Source organism: Camponotus vicinus, unplaced genomic scaffold (genome assembly GCF_025532165.1).
Source record: "Camponotus vicinus isolate PSW18456_S1 unplaced genomic scaffold, iyCamVici1.0 SCAF_9, whole genome shotgun sequence".
In the NCBI taxonomy this organism is placed as follows: Eukaryota; Metazoa; Arthropoda; class Insecta; order Hymenoptera; family Formicidae; genus Camponotus; species Camponotus vicinus.
In genome coordinates this window covers 8,743,985-8,765,298 of record NW_028141981.1, presented here as the reverse complement: position 1 = coordinate 8,765,298, position 21,314 = coordinate 8,743,985, and the positions used below count along the sequence as shown (strand labels likewise).

At 41.7% G+C, this 21,314-nt stretch overlaps 2 protein-coding genes across 8 annotated transcripts in view; one reads left to right on the top strand and one right to left on the bottom strand.

The window, feature by feature from the left end:
* Positions 1 to 10,813, bottom strand: part of LOC145976649 (uncharacterized) — a 247,172-nt gene extending 236,359 nt beyond the window's left edge. For 2 of the 3 annotated variants that reach the window (XM_083107879.1, XM_083107881.1), the window contains exon 1: positions 8,800 to 10,813. In XM_083107879.1, coding sequence (XP_082964005.1) covers positions 8,800 to 9,546 — 747 coding nt within the window. In that variant the 5' untranslated portion in view covers positions 9,547 to 10,813. The remainder of the gene's footprint in view (positions 1 to 8,799) is intronic. The other variant, XM_083107882.1, reaches the window with a different exon arrangement.
* The window catches only part of LOC145976650 (uncharacterized), a 279,978-nt gene that overhangs the window by 224,108 nt on the left and 34,556 nt on the right, over positions 1 to 21,314 (top strand). For 2 of the 5 annotated variants that reach the window (XM_083107887.1, XM_083107889.1), the window contains exon 2: positions 20,185 to 20,368. In XM_083107887.1, the coding sequence (XP_082964013.1) occupies positions 20,289 to 20,368 (80 nt within the window). In that variant the 5' untranslated portion in view covers positions 20,185 to 20,288. Of the gene's footprint in view, positions 1 to 9,757; positions 9,931 to 10,992; positions 11,131 to 15,728; positions 16,100 to 16,128; positions 16,267 to 20,184; positions 20,369 to 21,314 lie in introns of those variants that run through there. The other 3 variants (XM_083107886.1, XM_083107885.1, XM_083107888.1) reach the window with 3 other exon arrangements.

The following is a 21,314-nucleotide window of genomic DNA, read 5'->3' as shown; positions in this document are numbered from 1 at the left end:
GCTTGCAATCATATATAATTTTTTTATGGATATATACTTATCATAATTTTGCATTTTTATGATATTGATCTCTCTATAATATTTATCAATTAAAATCTCTATTCTTCTTGAATTATACCTCGTAATGTGTACGGCGATTTCACTGTAAATACGTATCCATGTTTACGTTACTAAAAGTAATTATTAATGATAAGTGATGCTAATCAAACAAATCAAAACGTCGAGCACATCACTGAGATGCACGAGTAGAAGATAAGCGCACGATAGTAAATGTCAAAGAAATTTCACAACAGACACATATTCACGCATACAAATCGCTGTTTATTTTATAACATTGCTTTACTTTTGTCGAGATTCTGATTATTTTATTATTTGATATTTTTGATAGTGACTACAAAATCTGTATCTCATGATCCTTACATTCTACTAACTGATGATAGAAAAAATAACACGTATATCCTTATTTCGCGTCTACGCAACTTGATCGAGAATGTAAGTCAAAATTTCAAGATAAGAATAGTTAGATAATTAGATCATAGATTATTATAGACGATAGTGATTATAAATTGTACAAATTTTACTGCAAAACAGCGACAATTTATAGATATATTTAAAGGTCAAAACACACATACGCAAAAGTTAAAATTTAATTAAATTGTAAAAAAATATTCTCTCAGCTATCACATTTTATTACATATCGGCCATTAAATTAGGAGACATTTTGCGATTGTCAACGCGATGGAGGACAATTCAAAGCGAGTCACAAGAGAGGCTCTTTCCAACCCTCTATTATCGGTATCGACGAATGCAACGTCGCTAGAGTGCCCCTTATGATATAGTCATATGGTTTGCATTTTAAATATTCACAACATAATATGCGTGTATACGCGCGTGCGTTCCCACGAATCTTCTATGCAGATCTCCGCTTGGAAACGCGCAAACGCACTCGATATCAATATCTTATTAATCGCAGAGGAAAAAAATTGCGCGATGCATTCCCCGCCCGATTCTCCTCGGTGCTTATGACATTTACGGCATCTCACCATGATCGACGGTATATTGCGGCTCAAGAGAATAACGATATTATATAACCGGGAAAAGATTTCTGTGTGTGTATGTGTGTGTGCCGCCGCTATACATATACACAATAAAGAATTCAGCGTATCGTTCTCTGTTAGTTTATGTCGACAGTTGAAAATACGCGGTTCTCTCTCTCAGTCGGTCGCGGCACGCGAACAGAACTTAATTAAGCCGCGCGGCTTTTAGGTCGCGCGCGAGAGCGAGAGATTATAGGAGCGCGATTACGAAGAAACGCGATATCGCGTTACGGTCGACCGGTTAAAAATTATTGGCCTTTTTCTATGTGAGTATTTTATGCGAAAAAAAAAATCTCGAAGAAGTAATCTCGTCGACACGATTGCGCGTTCAATTCAAACTAATGCGCAATGATATGTAGGAAAAAGTGGATCATCGTGCGACTACGTATAAAAGTTACCATATCGAGAGAAAATTATTTATATCAATATCAAAAAATGTCGATGTTTTATCTCATATCAGATAAACATATCGGGCAGAGTGTACAAATATTAAAAAATAATTAAAATAATATAAAAATTATATTTTTTATATCCAGGCACACGCAAGGGTTGCTTTATTTCGAGGTAATAAAAACGCAATTAATTATTCAATCATTTTTATGGTTAATTAGAAAAGTTGCAAATTTCTCAGCGATTAATTAATTTCTCGTCATATTTGATAAGAACATTAATAATTAAAATTGAAATAATAGGTGGGGGATATTAGAACTTTCTTTCGACGTATTGTTGGCTGTGTCGTTCCCGTATATTTGCTAAAAGACGAAACGTTAGCCGTCGACAGTCGCATGATAGGGCGCGTGCGCGCCGAAACCGCAGGCCTGCAGCCGCTCGCTAATTATTTATTCTTCGTTATGCCCTGCTTCCAACATGGGGTGACGATACCCTCCTTTTAGTCATGGTATGCGACTCGTCTAATCCCCACAATAGTTTAGGAACGTCGTTATACCTTTCCACAAGCGTGGCTGAGATTGATTACATTTCTCTTCACTTTCGTCTGCCTCGTCAACATGATATTAATATTGCTCGATACTTTACCAGGCAATATTATTGGCTTCCAATCTAATCCTCTTCCAAGGAGAAGTGTGGAAATGCAATAAACAGTTTATACATATGCGTACATATATCGGAGTTCCGTAATAGGAATTATATTTTACGTTGAAATTAATTAATTTCGCGTATTCAATTAACATTACAAGCTCGGAGAAAAATGAAAAGAAACACGATGAGAAACATCGCTAAAGATGAAACGGGACGCGCCCGTTAAGCGTCGAAGGGGGAACATGAGGAGTTAAATGCTCGCCATTAATTATTCATGCGTTGCAAAGTGACATGCACCAACACATGCGCGATCAGTCGCACGTGAAGTGATCGGCGACGTACAGACTGGTCCAAAGTAACGAGTGTGTCGTATCCCGTGTCATTGAGATGCCGCGTGTTTTGCGGCGGTAACTAGAATCGCACCTTTTATTGCGCGTCAACCATCGTTAAATAAGCACGTGTACGCAGACACAGAGAAATACACATTCGCACGCATACGTATATATACCAGTGATTCCCAAAGTAATTTTCTAATCTCTTTTAGAGCAAATATTTCATCAGCTCCATAAAGATAATCGGAAATGAGACAATAAACTATTAATGAAGCAGTTATTTTCTTAAAAATAATATAAAAATATAATTGCATAAAAGTATCAAGTAAGTATGTAAGTATTAATTAATTAATTAAGGGGTTACAATACATACAAATATATTTTCCCCTCACGAATCAGAGCAGATATCTGATTTTTTCCTTGTTTTAAAAGTAAATCTTTGATACATGTTTGGAATATGCAAAACATGTTTTGTGGAAATTGAAATTTTTTATAAATTAAAATTCCAATTAGTCGATTTTTTAAAATAAACAAAAAATGTAAATTTTTACAAAAATTATTTTTTCACATTCCACATATGTATCAAAAATAAATTTTTAAAATAAAAAAATAAGTGTCCTATCTGATTCCTGACAAGAAGGTCAAAACGAATGTCACAAAATTCATGATTTTTAGACAATAGATTTTTGCGTTTAAAATATTCAAATTTTAAATAGTTCTATTATAAATACAGCTATCGCTTCCTTACCGCTTCATTGTCGTTCATCTCCTTCATTGAGTCTTCTAGCGCCTACTTTGGGAGAATCACTGGTATACATATACATATCGAAGTCGCGCCGCGACTTTACATAGGCACTACTTAAACGGCTTTATGATCCGGAAAACTCGAGCAAGGCTCAAGGGCAACATTCCGAGGAGATTCCCCGCGGGTCGCCGTTATAAAACGCGAAGGCCCGTGACGCGTTGCGATATGGGAGGGAGGAGGGAAGGGGCCGATGATGAACAACAAACGCCGTTGTCTAGCGTGTTTGCCGACGATGAAAAGCGTGGCGATCAAACGGCCGACGACAGCTCGTTTCCTCGACGACACGAGACGAATCGCGGGTACCCGGACCCGGGCCCGGGCGTCGCCGCCGCCGCAGCCGCAGCGCCATGTGTTGCGCTCAATTGGACGCCCTTCAGGTAGAAAAATGCATCGGCGTGTCCGGCTCGCGCACGCATCTGGCGAGCGGAACCGCTTCGGGGCATCGCGGGCCCCTCCGACATTGGAGGCGTGCAAACGTATTCCTTTCTTTACCTCGTGGTCCCGCTGGATCAGCTCTCTCGCTGGCCCTCCTCTATCACCCTTTTTATTTCCATTTACGTCCGTCCGCAACGTGGTCGCGCGACGACGTTATTCGCAAATTGACGCGGTTTCGCGTTTAAACTGATGTATAGACGTGTCGGCAGGATTATATACCAAGTGATCGATGAACGACAAAACGCAAAAACGTCGTCGCTTAAACTGCGCACGATCTGCATTCGTGCCACGCGACGGAATAAATTTGCTTGCGAGAAAATAGATGCAGCTTCACGAGCGAGTTTTTGTATCCATTCTCAAGATACTTTTTTGTTTTTGTGTAACAAACGTCTTTCCAAGTACATTTGTGGAGAGAATATATATAATATGCATAAATTTTCATATTATTCACGTATAGTTATATTAAGAAATTATTATACGAATACTTGTTATTAAAAAAAAAATACTTTCGCCATAAAATAATTTATGGCAAATTTACGATGAAAAATTATCGTATAATTTTCTATTCTCACAATAGTTTAAGCTTTTCTATAATGTTCAAATAATATCACGATTATATTATTTTCCAATAATTTTAATATAAACAAGAAAAATTATAATATTATTAATAAAAGATGTGATCTAAAATTTGTGAACAATATTATTTAATCTTCTCTCTGTATTTTTTGTATATTTTTACATTATCTATAAATAAATATTACGTGATCATAGATTACGCATATGTTTGCCGTTGACAATGTCATCATATGTAGTGGCAGATAGAATAAGTGTAGTTTTTTATTGATAATATAATGGGAAATAACTCGAATAAAAATTACTCGATGATACATTATCGAGGCTAGTTATTAAACTATTTTTTCTAAACTAGTTTTTCTTTGTGCGACTACGAATGCGAAATGATCTACGATTATATTCCAATATAATCGAGGAAGTACTTATCTTTAAAACGATCGAGAAATAATTGTCGCGATTAGCATTAATGACTATTTTTATATACAATGTTGCTGATATATGGCTAATATATCAAGAGAGACAGAGAGAGAGAGAGAGAGAAGCAATAAAATATAACTTAATGTTAAATTGGAAAAATTAATATCGCAATTCTTTTACATTATATATGCATACGCACGTGTTTCGAGAGCGGTAATTTTCTTCGAAAAATTTCAAAAGAAATACCGCGGAACTAAATCCCACTCTCAGAAACGAATCGGCGTCGCAACCGCGACAAACAGCAAGGAAAATAAGGAATGTCCCACGCTATCGCGACACCGATCACTTCGCCTGGTTGCTACGTAGTGCGCAGGTGCGCGACCAAGTTCCCGGTCGCGAAATTTATAGACTGATTCGCGCCTTCGGGTTTGCGAGCCGACGCGACTCCGGGAGTAAGATCGGGAGAGAAACGGAGCCGAAGGGATCGGCGTCGATTCAATGCCCTTATTCGTTGCGATCGTACGTTACTAAGCGTTATCTCGATACAGGTGCGTACCCGCGGAAGATGAACGCGGTCGTTAAGCTCGGAACGAAACGGTATGCTGATGAGGGAGCGAGTTGCAGCGGTGGACTTATTGCGAAGCACTTTCCTGGGCCCGGATAATCGGCTTTAAATGCGACGATAGGTCTCGCGCCTAGTTCGATCGCCCCGTTTTGGAGCGATATCGCAAGCGTCTGAACATGCATTTCTGGAACATCGTCTTGTTACAGCGAATCTCGTTTACATTCGAGTATAGAATAGACTGAAGAGCTCTATATAGGTACTAATATAATAACAATAATAACTCTCCGTCCGCGAGATTATTTTTACTGGCGATTAACAATCTATTTTTCAGCAAAAAAAGAATATTAAAAATATATTATTAATTAATCTATCAAACATATGTATTTTACTCATATTGTAAATATGTAACATATATATATTCTATTTATCAAATGTATGTAAAATGTAGAAACTGCTTTCTAATTATTTAAATTTCCGTTAAACTCAATTATAATTAAAGATATATAATTTAGTCAATCTTATATATATATATATATATATATATATATATATATATATATATATATATATAATTTATGAATATATATCACAATCTCTCTCACGATGAAAAAAGTAAATAATAACGATAAATGCGTACTAAACTTGAAAATAAACGCAATCGCGATATCGATGCAAATTAAGATCGTCAAACAGGTATTTCTCGTGGAACGTTTCACCGCATGATACCCAAAGCTAATGCATTTCTCATACTTTCCGCGAGCGAGCAAGCGATAGATCTCCCGTGAAGAGTGAGTCACGCCTAGCCGATCGACACCGATCCTTACGATCAGCTGATAAGGCCGTTCGTGCGAAACTTTATAAGCGTTAAATTCCTCTACAAATACATCGATTCGCGCAACAAACACAACTGAAAACGGCTCGAATCGGTTGTTACCGGCCCGAAATCTATCGTTTCACGAAAAGCCACCAGTTGAATCCGTTCTCGCGTCATAAATTTGGAAACGCGACGAAAGTGCCATAAAGCGAAAGAAGCGGATCGGGACGGCGTGCGCCCGCTAATCCGACCCTCGTCGAAAACTGCGAGGCTAAATCGGCAAGTTCGCCGAGCTAATCGTCGCCTCGTAAATTAATGCGGCCGCTTAACTGAAATTTCGAACGATATTTATCGCTACCGCTTTTACTCGCTCGCTCGCTCACTCGCTCTCCCGGTCGGTGATAAATTATAAGAAACGGCGGATTACGTCATAATGGACGCCGAGCACGCGCATCTGTTTTACGAGCGCGGTGTTACGCTAATCGTCGAGCGAGCCGACCTATCCCCGGCCGCGTTTTCCGCTTACAAATTGGTCGAACTCTCAATGAGTCCTGTATCACTCCACGAGTCGGGAAAAAGGAAGAGAAGGTAGATGGAAAGGCAGGAGGGGGAGAAGGAGAGAGGGGTTTCATTTCGAGGGACGGCGAAAGGGTGCGCGCAGAGTCCTTCCCCGAGGGGCAGAACCACAGCCGCGATGCGTGTAATCACTGTAATTTCGGCCAGAGCGCAATTTTTGGCCGGCGATCGCGACGTCTCGTCCGATTTCATTAAACCTTCATTCCGGCCCGGCAATTTCAATTGCAGTCCCGTACACAATGTCTTACGGAAGCAAAAAATCGTGGGAAGCGAGAGAGAGAGAGAGAGAGAGAGAGAGGGGGGAGGGAGAGAGAGAGAGAGAGAGAGAGAGAGAGAGAGAGAGAGAGAGAGAGAGAGAGAGAGAGAGAGAGAGAGAGAGAGAGCTATGGTATATAAGATATCACCTTTAATTTTTCTTTAAGTCTCCCGTTTTATTGGGATAATAAAATTATGTCGAAGCACAGGATAAATAAGTTTACTGACGTTCCGTTATTACTCTTACATATACATATATATTATTTTACGACTAATATAAAAGTAAAATTACTTATTTGATATTAAAATACGATTGGAAGCCTACTTTAATGTTATTCTTCTTAATGTTAAGAAATCAGCGATTTCGTTAACACGCGAATAAAATTATTTTCATTTATACTTAATTTATACTTGTAAAAAAAATGTATCGATTTAAATATATTTTAACGACTAGTAATGAGAGGATTAACATTAGTACGATAAATTTTTACTGTGTAACGATAACACGGTGTAATAATTTAATTGTAGCAGATTCCATAGAATTTTTTTATTTTCTACATGTATTTTTTGCTCCTAGCCCTTTTTTCATGTATTATATGTCATGATCTATTTTAGCAACTCAATTTTTAATCGAGAAAAATATCGCTATTCGAAAAACTAGATTTTCAAACTTAAAAAATAAACGAGAAAGATATCTAATTATTTTCTCGACTGTGTAGAAGCTAGTTGTATAAGTCGATTACTTGAGTCACGAAGAGAAAGTAAAATACAATAATATATAGTTTATGATTTTAACATATATGTATACAGATTCTAGCGATATGTTAATCATTTTTCATCATTTGTATATTTTAGATTCTGCCGAAATCAACGAAGAAAAATCGCGCAACGTTTCGGAAAACCCGGATTATTAATTTTTATCTGTTCCATCCATATGGGATGCATTTGTGCAACGTTGTACACGCTTCGACGTGTTGCACGGAAGATTAAGAAATTTCGACGATTTACGATCGCGCGGATCCAAGTAATGCGTCGCTCGCACGAAACAGAGGATGCAACAGAGGTGCCGGTTGCGTGCTCGGAAATCTCACCCTTCTCTCTCGGCGATGATTCGTACGCGCCGGAGGGCGAAAAATGAAATTTCTGCCGCCGCCTACGTCGTCATCGTCATCGTCGTCGATACTATCTCCATTCTCCGATTACCGATCTTATCGAATCGCGATAAGATCGCGCGATCACGGCGATCGAACGCCGATATTCTCGCTTTCGTCACAGGGCTATTGTTCCCTTAATAAGTGCCACACCGTTCCGAATAACCGCATAATCCAATACGAGGTAACATAACTAATGCATCGCGCGATCGAGGCAATTTCTCTCTTTTCGCAATCTCGAAAAAAATGCGCGACGCAATTTCAATGATTCATTATATCCAGTTTCTGCCAAACCTGAAAAAGCCTTGGAACGATGAAAGGCTGCGAATTATCAGATGTGGGAACAGCTCCAACAATCTCTTTAACATTCATGACTTTAAGACACAAGAATAGACAACCTCCTTTACGACTGCTGTTGATTACCATAGAGATTAAATTGTGGATTCCAAAGTACTATCATTATATGATAGAAGATAATAAGAGAGAATGCACGCACAAGTTGTATTATTTAGGTAATACATCTCTCCCCCTCCCCCCCTTCTCTCTCACGCCATGTGATTTCTATTTTTAAATATTTATAGCTTAACAATTAGCATCAATTTTCGTCCAGAAAGAATAATAATTAAAAGTATTCGACTCGCCTTCGCAAAAATTGCGGCGAATTTTCTGTCAAATATTTAAGAATGAGATAAATCACGAATGACACTTACAATGACATATGAAACGAGAGGAAAAACTTACGGGCATCGGCGGGTGTAGGCCGCGGAACGCAGCGCTGCTCCACTTGCGCTGCCTGGCCGGATGATAGTGGCCTCTGTTGTAGGCGCTGTTGTTCTGATGATGCGGAGGATGCTGGTGGTGATGATGATGATGATGATGATTGCCGTACGACGTGCGCAGGGTGGGCCGGAAGCCCGGGTACGGCACTCCGGCGTTGACGTGTTGAAAGTCGCCGGGGTCGAAGCGCTGATGGTGCTCCTGCAGGAAGCCGTCGTTGGGGATCGGCGGCATCCTGCCGTAGGCGGCGTGCCGATCGACGTGCGACACGCTCTGCTCGTGTCCGTCGGCGATCTTACCGATCGGCCCATCCGGGGAGGGACGTCCGGCCGAGAAGGACGACGACGACGTCGCCGGCATCATGGGCGCCGGATGGTGCTGCCCGTAGAAGGGAGGGAAGCCGAAAGAGTTGGGCAATCCCACGGGACGGTATCCCGGCGGTTGACACTGGCCGAGAATGTCCGGGACGTATCCCGGTTTCTTGTCGTTGTAGCGATAACTATCGTTGCTCGGCTGCCGCTGATAATCCTCTCGGGGCTCGCCTTTAACCTCGACGCCGGCCTCCGTGGGCTCGGGCATCTCGATCTTGATCCTCACGTCGTTCCTGTCGGCGACGGGCTCGCTCTTGATCGCGAAGCCGGCCGGCGATCTCGCCGGAGGACTCGTCGCGCCGGAGCCCTCGTCGCAGCCACCCACGCTGGCTTGCTGCATCCTCGGGGGATTCACGCGTCGATGCCACGGTGGCGTTCCTCGGCCAGCCACGACGGCGTCATCGTCTTGCGAGTTGATGGGACGGTCGTCGATTACGGGTATTGTCGTCGATAATTGTCGTCGATCGATCGCGGCGAGTCGATCGTCGCCGGATATCGATTAGTTACGGAATTGCGGCAGAAAGACACTATCGTGCGCGAATGACAGTGAAATCGCATTAGTCGGACGCGAGAGTCGCGTGGATCCTGGAGGCCCGGCTCCAGTCTTGAATTTTTGCGATTCGGAGGAGAATCGAGGCACTCGAAGTCTGCTGCGAGAATCGCGTGACGTAACCTCGCGTAGGCGCGAGAGTTCTGTCAACGTCGAGTGCATCCGAAGCGCGCTGTAAGAACATAGCTGACGTAGGCATTCGTCTTATTCCCTTATATCGCGGGAGTACGATCCTCCTGGAAAAATGTCCGCGTGGAAGCGTCACGCACGACGCGCACGCACACGCGTGCGAGTCGTCTCCCGGGACGGGGCGTCGTCCGTGGACGCGTGGATTTCGGCCGCGTGGAGGGGAGGGCAAGGGCGGCGTGACAAGTTTCCGTGTCACGTGTCCAGCGACCTTAAGCCCCGCCTACGACTCCGATTTCCTCTCGGCTCTCGGATCGTTACCTGGTCACCGCCGCTGGCGACGATCTTCCGTTGTTGTTTCGGGAAACGAGAGTCTTCGATCCCCCTTTCGACGAGAGGAGCGAAAAAAGAGGACGCGCGACAGTCCTCCTCTCCCTCTCGGCGCTCTCTCACCCTCGCTTGTCCACCACCACCTTCTTCTCCTCCTCTCCGCTTCCCCCTCGTCCTCTCCGCCTCCCTCTCCTCTTCTGCGACAAACCGCCGAGCGTGAAGCACCACGCGAACACCGGACGCGCGATTGGCGCGTTTTCTCGCCGCTACCGCCGGCACGAGAACTCTTTACGGTACACTGCCTCGGAAACGCATCGCGAATCTCCCGCGCGGAACCGCGTTAAGTACCGGACTGAGACGGTTTCGCGCCCTTGCGCCTGTATCAGTGCGCGCTGTCCGCCGACTCGCACGAGGACACCGTGTATAAACGCGGCACTACCGCTCGTCTTGGTCGTCTTCGCCGTCGTCGTCGTCCGCGAACAACCGCGCGCTGCCGTTATCGCGAGGCGAGGAGAAACAACAGCGTCGTCCGCGGCGCGAAACACGCAACGGGGCCCGATACGCAAAGGAAGGCCGGCGGCCTCGGTCGAGCTGATCGCGTACGTACGAGTTTCGTTTCACGCAGCGTGGAACTCTCGGCGGAGGTGCGCGGCGCGCGGCGCGCGGCGGCCACCACCAGTCGGCGGAAACGCGCGAAGTCGCCCGAGGTCGGCCGAGCGTCGACGCGTCTCTCTCTCTCCCTCCCACTCCCGCTCTCTCTCTCTGCCTATCTATCCGCAGACTACTTCAGCCGCCTCCCGCCTTTCGCGAGCGACTACATCGATGCCGCCTCCGCCACCGCCGACCGACAGCTCCACGAAGTAGAGTTCATCTTTTGTGAGATCGTCGGCTCTCTGCCGAGAACGTCGTCTCGTTATGGTAAAGAATCATATTTTCGTACTTTATCGAGCTTCAAGTATGTGTGCGTACATAACGAGCTTTTCCGGACGAAAGGACAATCGAGATATCTTGGAAGGTTATTAGAAAAGATGAAAATAGGTCTCGTACAAGATCGTGTGGCTTTTAAGATCGCACGTAATAATACATTTTTTGAATCATTTAGGGTCAAAATTTTTTATGTTATGTACACACATAAATGTATGTACATGATGTTTATATTTGTCACTGTTGATGCGCGTTGTTCAAGTATCAAATCGATCGCCATTATTATATAGAAATATGAAAATTGAATATACATATATTTTGACGTCATGTTACGATATATAATATTAATAATATTTCATAAAGAATGGAAAATAGATTAAAAACCAGGAGTCATCGATCTTGAAAATATATTTTATTCAATTTTAAATACAGGACTAAACCTCCCCCGAAATTGCATTAATTTAGGTTAGGTTAGGTATAGGATTCACCATCGAGTTCGAAACGAATCAATGCAAAATTGCACTGCAAGTTCGGTAATCTATGAATCTCATGTTTCGATGCGTACGTTCATTATAACGATAAAAGCGTTGCTCGCGATATAATTCGCGTTAATGCGTTCGTTCTAATTTATCGATGGTTCTACTGTCGTCGAATTTAAATTCCACGTTTTTTCTGCGAGCGCGTGTGTGCGTATGTCATGTCAATCCTTTTTTTCCGTCGCTACTTTACGTCGCTTGCACCGGTAGTTTCAATGAGAACCGCCGGGCGCGGGTCTGCCTGTATCGCCGCCACACGATATATCAGGTTACATATCCGTTGCGTCATGTAAATTGATACCTGTACACGCTCGTACACCGATCGGGCATTTATTTAAGCCATAAATTATCGTAACGTCGATTGGACATGCACCTAGGTACGATTTTACTAACCAGACCGACGACGTTGTACATACACGAAACCGTAATATACAGGGAGAGACAATAAAACACGTCGGCGCAGCCTCAAAGATTGTCGTCGCTAAATAATTCGCACGGATTTCTAAGCTAAACGGATAATCCACGCGGATTCGATAAGCAAATAATCGTAATATTTTTGTCGATCAAAAATTCCAATTTCCTCGACTGGCGATTCATATCATATTGTTTCGGTCCTTCTTTATGCATTATCTTTATCGCAGTTCCTCTTTCTCGCGTTGTCTTATTTTTAATCCACCCCATAAAAAGGTATATTCGAGCGAACATCGTTCGACTTCCTCGAACCCGGTGCGCACATAAAAAACTAAAACAAAATATACCGATACTTTTTTCACACTTTCAGCCGTTTAGGTGTTGCTCGTCATGCCGAAAGTGTGAAATAACATGTTTATTTACATATCCACCTGTCATTGACTTTCTTATGGCGCACAAGTGTGATTCATGTCTCAATTTACTTCCTACGTAAATTTTACTTCATACATTTTACACATACACACGCAATTATAATGCGGTATAATGTTTTTCTTGGAAATAAATTTATTGAAAGCGCGCTTAATATATTATTGATATTGCGGTTAAAGTAATCAATGACATTTGCATAAAAAATAAATTTGTGAACATTATTTGTAGTCTTTTAATTCTTAGCTATAAAATATAATATTATAACTAATATATTGTATATTAATATTAATCCATTGAAAAATATGATTTTTATTCATTTAAAATATATTTAAAACATCTTCTAACCAGACTTTCAAAAAAAAAATATTAAAGATTTTAAAGATATATTCATATCTGTATAAATAAATCGCAAATAATGTTATAACATTTTTGAGATACAATTTTAAATATGTGTTTTTATAAACACGTCTTAATATTAAAACCATAATGAGGATATTAATTTGTGATATATTGTAAAAATAAATGTACGCATTAGTACGCATTTTTTTATTATATATAAAATTACGATTCATTAACATCCTTAATTATTATCACACACATTGTTATGTTTACGACTTGAATGATTTTATATTATCATGTTTAAAAATTGAAAAATTGTGTCTACAAAATTTCACACGTATAATATGCTCAGCTAAAAGTAAAATACATAAATCGTTATGTTTGCAATCACTTTATTGTTTAATATTATTCAATAATATTATCATTTATTGAAAATTTAATACATATATATCCGAGAATTTTATAATTCGAGTTTTCAGTATCCATCTCTCCTTATATATTTGTCATGCAACAGATGTAAAAAGCGAATTAAAAATTAATTGTCAAATTATTCTCGCGAATCATCGCGAGGCAAATTCTCCATCGTAGGACACATTACAGGTCGAATATTAAGATATTAACTATCGCAAATTCCGCGAGATTATCCTAATCTGTTTTTATCAATATACCTGTGCGTATTTCCTATCGTCGATGTATTTCTTGGCTCATAACTGAATAGAATTTTTTCGGAACGGAGGCTTTGTAGGCTCTCTCCTTGTTTTATTTCGCGTGGCAGGTAAAACGACGACGTCGTCGATGCCGCAGGTACGTAGAGCGGCCGTTGCGAGAGCTTCGCCCTTTCGAAGTAGCCTATACGTGCACCCAACCGTATTGCGTTGCCGAGACAAAAGGAGCAGGAAGGACGGAATCGTGGGCTCTCTCTCTCTCTCCCCCTTTCTCTCTCTTTCCCTCGACAAGCAGCCCGTCGATACTCGGCTTATACGACTCGCGGGGCGAATCGATGCGTGTGTGCATGCACTCTCTTCGCAGCGGGATGACTGGTGAGAGAATTCAATTTCCGTCGTCGTTATCGTGCCTCCATCTTCAGCTCGGGCCGCGTTCAGATCATCCTCGCTGACTCCTCGTTCTCCTCTCTCGCTGCCGACGTAACGAGACAAAGCCGTCGTTGCCTTCGCTTCGCCTGCGCGCTCGTCTCGCGACCTTTCTGCCGGATGAACTGTCAAGAGCGCGCGTGTTATCGAGGCAACGCTCGATAAGAATCGGCTTCAACGACTACTCCGAGAGCGCGTGTTTAATTATACCGAGTGAATCGGACTAGATTTCGTGTCCTGGCGCTCGCTATCATATCAAGGATCGATTCTGAATTTATAATATAAAAAAATAATCATAAAGATTCCTCGATTCTTTTATCGAAACATGACAGTTAAATAACAATAGTATTTGTAGATTTCAAAATATGTTTCATAAAAGTTATTAAAAAGAAATAAAGTAACAGTAAAGTAAAATAGTGCCGATAGAAAAGCAAAATATCTACCTAAATAAATTTTTTTTTTTTTAATTGAGAAAACCAACAGTTAATATCCCGAGGAGCAAACAATAATGATACATATGTACGATAGATCAAATTGATAAATTCGATAAATCGATTCTATATATAAGAATGTAGAAACGGGGACTTGTTTTGACGTTTCTAACGCAAGAAATGGCTGTTATGCTCGGATGCTAGACACGCCATGCTGTATCATCGTTCACAGAGTTCACGGTTTAGCGATCTCAATGGACATATCGGGATCTAAAAATCACTCACGACATCCGCGACTTGTGAGTTATCAATTTCTAAGATAATGCGCGCCTTCTCTGTACAGTCATGTTCGGAGCATAGCGATTACGTTTTACGACCAAGCGAATATAGTCCCCGGTTACGCAATCGGGCCGCTTCCCAGCTGTCTGATCAGCAGTTTAGGCAGAGGCAGCCTGTTCTGGACAGTATAGTACAAAGAAAAACAAGCGCATAGGTCGATTGTGTATTTATATCGATCGTAACGATCGTTATTTTTCTCAAACGATCGTTATTGTTCTTGTTTTCATCATTTTGATCGTAATTATATTCTGAGTTAGGTGAAAAATATTGGATTTTCTCATCCAATATTTTTATGACAAGCAGAATCAATTAATCGAAAAGCTCTAATTTAATTAGAAAATCTTCCATTCTTAATGCTCGATTAATTATATTAGGACGAACAAATACCCGTACATCTAGGTAACATGTTTCATAATTTGTGTCCACTAACTGCAAAACGCTGAATCAAAAGTATATAATAATATATTGTACGTACATGTATTACTCGCAATTCGATATCAGAATATTCGGGTATTATTTGCAATCTTTAATATCCGAATACTTGGGTAAAATATCCAACTCTAACAACACACATGTCCAAAAGACAACCAGAGTGTCCACAAGTCATCCAGAGGATATTTTATGTCCTCTGGATGTTCTCTGGATAACCTTTGGACATGTGTGCTGTTAGAGAAGATAGTTTGGGTACTCTCTAAAAGTGAATCAGTGTATTATCACTGTAATCAGTGCTGTACTTATAACTGCTTGTAATCAGTGAGTATTTACTGTTTTTCAGTGATAATACACTGAAAAACAGTAAATACTCACTGATTACAAGCAGTTATAAGTACAGCACTGATTACAATGATAATACACTGATTCACCTTTAGAGAGTACTTGAATAATACTCGCGGGTTTGGATAGATTGGTAACCAAGTATTCTGGATATAAAAATAATTCGATTTATATCGATAGCAGTAGTGCAAACGATGACTACAAATCTCGTACGAGGGGTGCTGGTCATTGATTTTTCCCAGGTTCAAAGATGTAACATTCCGGTGTGCGCTGAACAAAATTGCGCGGATGTGTAGAATCGAGATGTATTCTCACCAGGGCACGGATCTATATTTCCGTCGCATCAGCGATAGAACGCGTACACGCCCAGCCCCGTGGCAGCTGATCAATCCTCGAACGGACGCACCTAAGGACATCCTCGTGCGACCGCTCTCTGCTGTTCCTCATAGCAGGAGAACCAGCGGCGATCTCCTGCACCGCAGCTGATTCCTGGAGAACGACGGGGAGAGGCGTGTGTCACCAGAACTCTGGGGACAGATCGAGCCAATGGGAGGAAATGGAAGGCGTGGATCACGGCAACCCAGAGGACAGCGTGCGCGGACGACACGGCAAAGTAGGGGACTCTCGAAGCGACACGAGAACGGTTCCACCGTCCGTTTTCCCTTCTCTTGTCCCACCGTCGCCGCATCCGTTCGTGTGGGATCTCACGGTCGCGGAGTCGCCCCTGGTCCACCTGGTGGGAAAAGCGACGGAGGGGTCGTAGGAGAAGAGACTCGGCTGGTGGGGACGCCAATACACGCCCATTCTGTCGTGGAGGGGTGAGAAAGAGAGAGAGACGGTATCGCAACCCCCCTCGTCCTGCTTCACGACCCTGCCGGCGGCGCATGTGGCATCTGGTGAAACAGATACGACATCGCACGGCTGACGCGGAGATTGCCGCCACACACATACAAACACGCCGCGCGCGCGCGCGCACACATACGCATGTGCACACTAGAGCGCGAACGACTCACGGGGAAACTGCTCTCACCGATTTCGACGAACGCGTGTTGTATACTCGTGGAATTTAAAGTAAGAGACAAAGGAAGAGTGTATTCTGTTGTACATCTTTTCGAATTATTATTTCAGAATTGAACATTTTCCTGATAAAGACTTGGGGATATTTTGTTTGTATGCATATGTGTATACAAGGAAAACTTTTTTCAATGGATACATAATTAAATTTCATGTATCAGTTTTTACTAGACAAATATTTCTTTAAATTATGATAGAATTAGGATGGAATTTATCAGTTTATTGACAACTGACACAGTTGAAATGGAATATATTTTTTTTATATATTTATTATCAATGATTGATTACACTCGGTAAGAATTTGAATGCACTTGAATTTTGAAATAATTACCAGTTTTAATCTAATCTCTGATATTTATCAGTATCTGATACTAGAAGTACTAGTATCTAAAAAATTCCGGACCAGTTTGAGATGTGTAACAAAGATAGAAAAGCGGCGGAGCATGTGTCACGAGCGATTGACGCCTCTTAATTGTGGATTTTTTCTCTTATCTACTGTCACCCTTCTTTTCCTGGGAAACACTAAGCCAACGGATTAGTCTCTCTATCACCATGGATCCACGTCGAGCGGCTATCTTTCCCTCTTCGATAACCACTCATTCTGAGAGCTTATTGCTTCTATCGGTAGCTTGGTACATTCCAGCAGAGGAATTCTCGACGTGGTCGACAAATATCGCTATCAATAACTCCGCAATCCGATAGTCGAAATATCTGTCATTCTACAGGTATAATTCCTTTCCCTAAAATATTTTGTTGATTATGCGATAATTCAATGTTTCAATTAACAATGTTTCTTACCTCTACTTGCATATATCGGTAATACGTTATTGCGAAATATTCGAAAGTTTGATTTTAACGGGTCATAAAGCGGTAACAATGTAACGTGTAATGAAAAAACTTATGTGAATCGATATACACTGATCCGATATAACGTATATTAGAATGCTCGTTGTGGAAAAGTGCTGACATATAAAACAAATTTATTGTTAAACAAAAAAAGGAATATTATTATTAATTTTTTTATATTCTTGAAATACATACACACATTGTATGCTGAATATTGTGCATGAATATTGCATGTCCCATAATAACTATTAGTCCTGTAAAATTTAAAGTAGCCTTACATTGCAAATATTAATTTTAATTTTAATGAAGATAATCTAAATAATAAACACAAGCCGAATGAACATGCGTTAATAATCGTTACTGGCTAATCAACTACTCATTCGATTCATCATGCTAAAGAGCCGCGCACTCACGGACGCGACGTCCGTGCGTGCTGCCACTGTCAAGAACATTCACGAGATTGCGATTAATCTAACGAGAAGCGCATATCCGCTTCCGATGTAGACGCGAATAGAGGCGAGGGCAATTGGATCGAGCCCGCGAGTCTCTCGTGTCGCGGCGTCGACGGTGCTCGACTTGAACGGAAATCCACTTGAGCGAACAAGAGCGACGTATATATCCGTCCGTCTCGCGGTCCAGCCTTATATAGGCCTCGCGAGAGACGCCGATATAGCCGGCGTTTTCTTTCGACACACTTGACATTAAAAGTCACGGTATTCCGTGCAGCCACGTCCCCGTCACGTCAGGTTGACGGATCGGCGCGCGCACTCAGGAAATTAGGCAATTTCCGGGCCGCGCTCGCGCGCTCGTGTCTGCATTTAATAGCACTACCAGTTATTTACCAGTTCGGCGGAGACGGGACACGACGAGCGGTATCGTTGTACGAGCGGGGGCCCTCGTGTATAACGTACTTACTCTTCTTCCGCGCCAGACGGACGTCCCCATGTCGGATCGATCGCGGACTCTCTTCCTACGAGCTCGTTTATGAGACGCGCCGCAAGCTCTCCTCGCCTCGCAATTCGCGGCGTGTCGAGCTGCGCTTTTTGCAAGTCACCGACGACCAGATGGAAATATGCACCGACTTTTTCTTGTTCCCGCAAAAAAAAATCGATCGTAACACGATGGTGTCTTCATTTTCGCGGCATCGATCGGCTTCACTCATTCTCTCTCGTGTCCACTTTTATTTATAGTCACTGATGTTGTCAATTTTAGGTATAACGCGTGTTGTTTTGATCTTATTGAGAATTCTTATTGTCATTTTGCATATTATCTTTATCTCCAATTTATTGTTTTTGTTTATTATTAATAATAATATATATATTATACAATTAATTATTACACACACAATGACTTTGATTTTTTATCTATTTTTAGGTAAAAATAGGTTAAAAATAAATAAATTTGTCTTATGTAATACAAGAAATTGAATCATTTTTAAATGATATCAAAGTTTATTTATTTTTAAATGATTAATTTAAAATATGTAAACAATTATAATTATATATGTTGAATTATGCATAACGTAAAAAATTGCGTACTCACTTTTGTGATTAAATTATTCAGAAAATCATCGATTGTAATTAAACGAAAAATACTCTCGTCAATTTACACGAATAAAAAAATGATCGAAAACGAATAATCAAAATCATTCGTTGATTTGAAGAAAGGCTCGATTTCACGGAATGCAATTTACGTCGACGAGGCAGAAGCGCATCGAATCAACGCAATACATACCTCGCAAAGTGAGCAACGACGCGGCGGCTCGCGACAATGTTTCGCGCATGGGGCGAGTATCGTTAGGAGCGCATAATGGAGCTCCTCTCTGTCGGTGGTGCACGGTGGTCGGTGTTGATAGCCCGGTATGGTGAGAGCGAATCCCGGGGTCACCCCCGGGGTCACTAATGACATACGCAGGCTCTCTCGTGTACGTGCGCGCGCGTACGCACACACAGATGCGGCGGCGATCGCCATCCTGGCGGACGATCCAACGCACGAGCTATGCGAATTGCACGCGTGTACGTGTGCATTCGCTCACGCGCGCGCGCGCGCACGCATCTCCCACATGAAACGCAAAAGCGAGACGCGAATTGGCCTCATCAAAGCGAGCAAACAATGCCGGATGCCGCCGATGGCTCAACAAACGTGTGGTTAGCCAAATCACCGTACGGCACGTAGCGCGCATCGACGCGATGCCACATGGAGAGAAATGCCGAACAATGCAACGCGCATCGGTCGAGCGCGCGGCCCTGAAATGCGCAACAACCATCGTATATCGGCGTTGCGTTGCAACGATACTTACCGGCTTGGCTCGCCCGGATGATGCGCCCTACGTGCGGCACGATAGCCCTTGTTTGTTTTGTTGCGCGAGACGCGCTCATGTCGGAAAATAACACGGTTGCTCTCGCTCTAGGTGCGAAGACGATGTTTAAGGAGTAATATCGCGGTGGGGGCGAGATCGCGCAGCGCGAGAACGATTATTTCTTCGACGGAATTTCCTGCGAGAAGATCGAACGCGAGTAACGCACGATTCGACCAATGTTCCGCCATTAATACCCCCTTTTTCATCCTTGAAAAGAAATAAAAGTGTCTATGTAATATATTAGAGTTCCGGCGAGGGAGGAAATTATTTGTATTTACGAATTTTCGCGGACAAAAAAGGCCGATTAAATAAATGGAAGATTAAAAATATGCAAATGAGACTCATCTTTTCTCTCTTTCTTTTCTCTTTCCCTCTATTTTCATACAGATGTTATAGCAAACTCAAAATTCATTTTGCAGATGGCAGAAGGCTGTTCCGCATTGCCGAGAGGTATCGATGAGGTTCTGGCAGGTACACATGTGGAGCAGAGCAGAGGATCGGCTTGAAGAACCGTCTAATAAAAATGTTAATTGCACGGCTCGTTAGAAGACCCCCCGCAACGTCTGCTAGAAGTTCAGCTCGGGGTCACCTCGCGGGGAGTCTGTGAGTATTTGCCTTTAAACTTTCGTTCTTTTTCTCGCTTTTCTCCCCCTTTCTTTTTTTTCCACCATTTCGTTCGATTATTTATCGCCCGATGGCTCGTATACGCGCCAGCACGGAATCTGGATTATACTCTCTCGCGCGCTTCCTAGATCGAAGAGAGCTAACCACGTCGTAATGAGACCGGTTTGATAGCGTAATCTAGTTATACTCTCGCGCGAAATCTCCTTCGATCTTAGATCGGCAAATCTATAAAAGGCCAAGCCGAGAGAGAACGAATCTCGAGGCGAAATTGATCTTGCTCCGGAATTTATATTTCTGCCTTCGTGACGATACGTATTCACGATAGAACGATTTCGCTAGGAATCGCATTTTTAGCGAGAAAGTTTGCGAAATAACCACAAGGTAATCTTATTAGGTGTTCAACTATAAAGAACACGTACATTTAATTCGAATATCAGAGATTATCGGCAGTCTGTCTGAGATTATTCAACTTGTTATTTTTAAAGTAGGAGAAGTGAATCTTTACATCTTTGAACATAGAAAATTTTTTTATTGCAAAAATAATTTGACTATATTTTGTAATCTAAATTGCATTATTTTTTAACAAATTATATATTTTGCAGAAAAAACAATGTATTTTTTTTGCTGACTGCACAATTATATAATTTACATAGGTAAAATTAAATTAAAATTATTTGCTGTATAAAGTCGAGTAAATTTAATTACATAATTAGTAAAAAGAAATATAATGATCCTTGTCCCTGTTATTTCAAAGCATAAAACTATCATATTTGCCGTTGGTTGTGCAATAATAAAAAAATTAAAAAAAAAACAAATACCAACCACGCTTGGCATTTTTCGTAAACGAATTGTTCTTTCGACTCCGCGATCAATTCGCGCCAGGCAATTAAATGCAAAACACATATTTGATATATAAATATCGCGG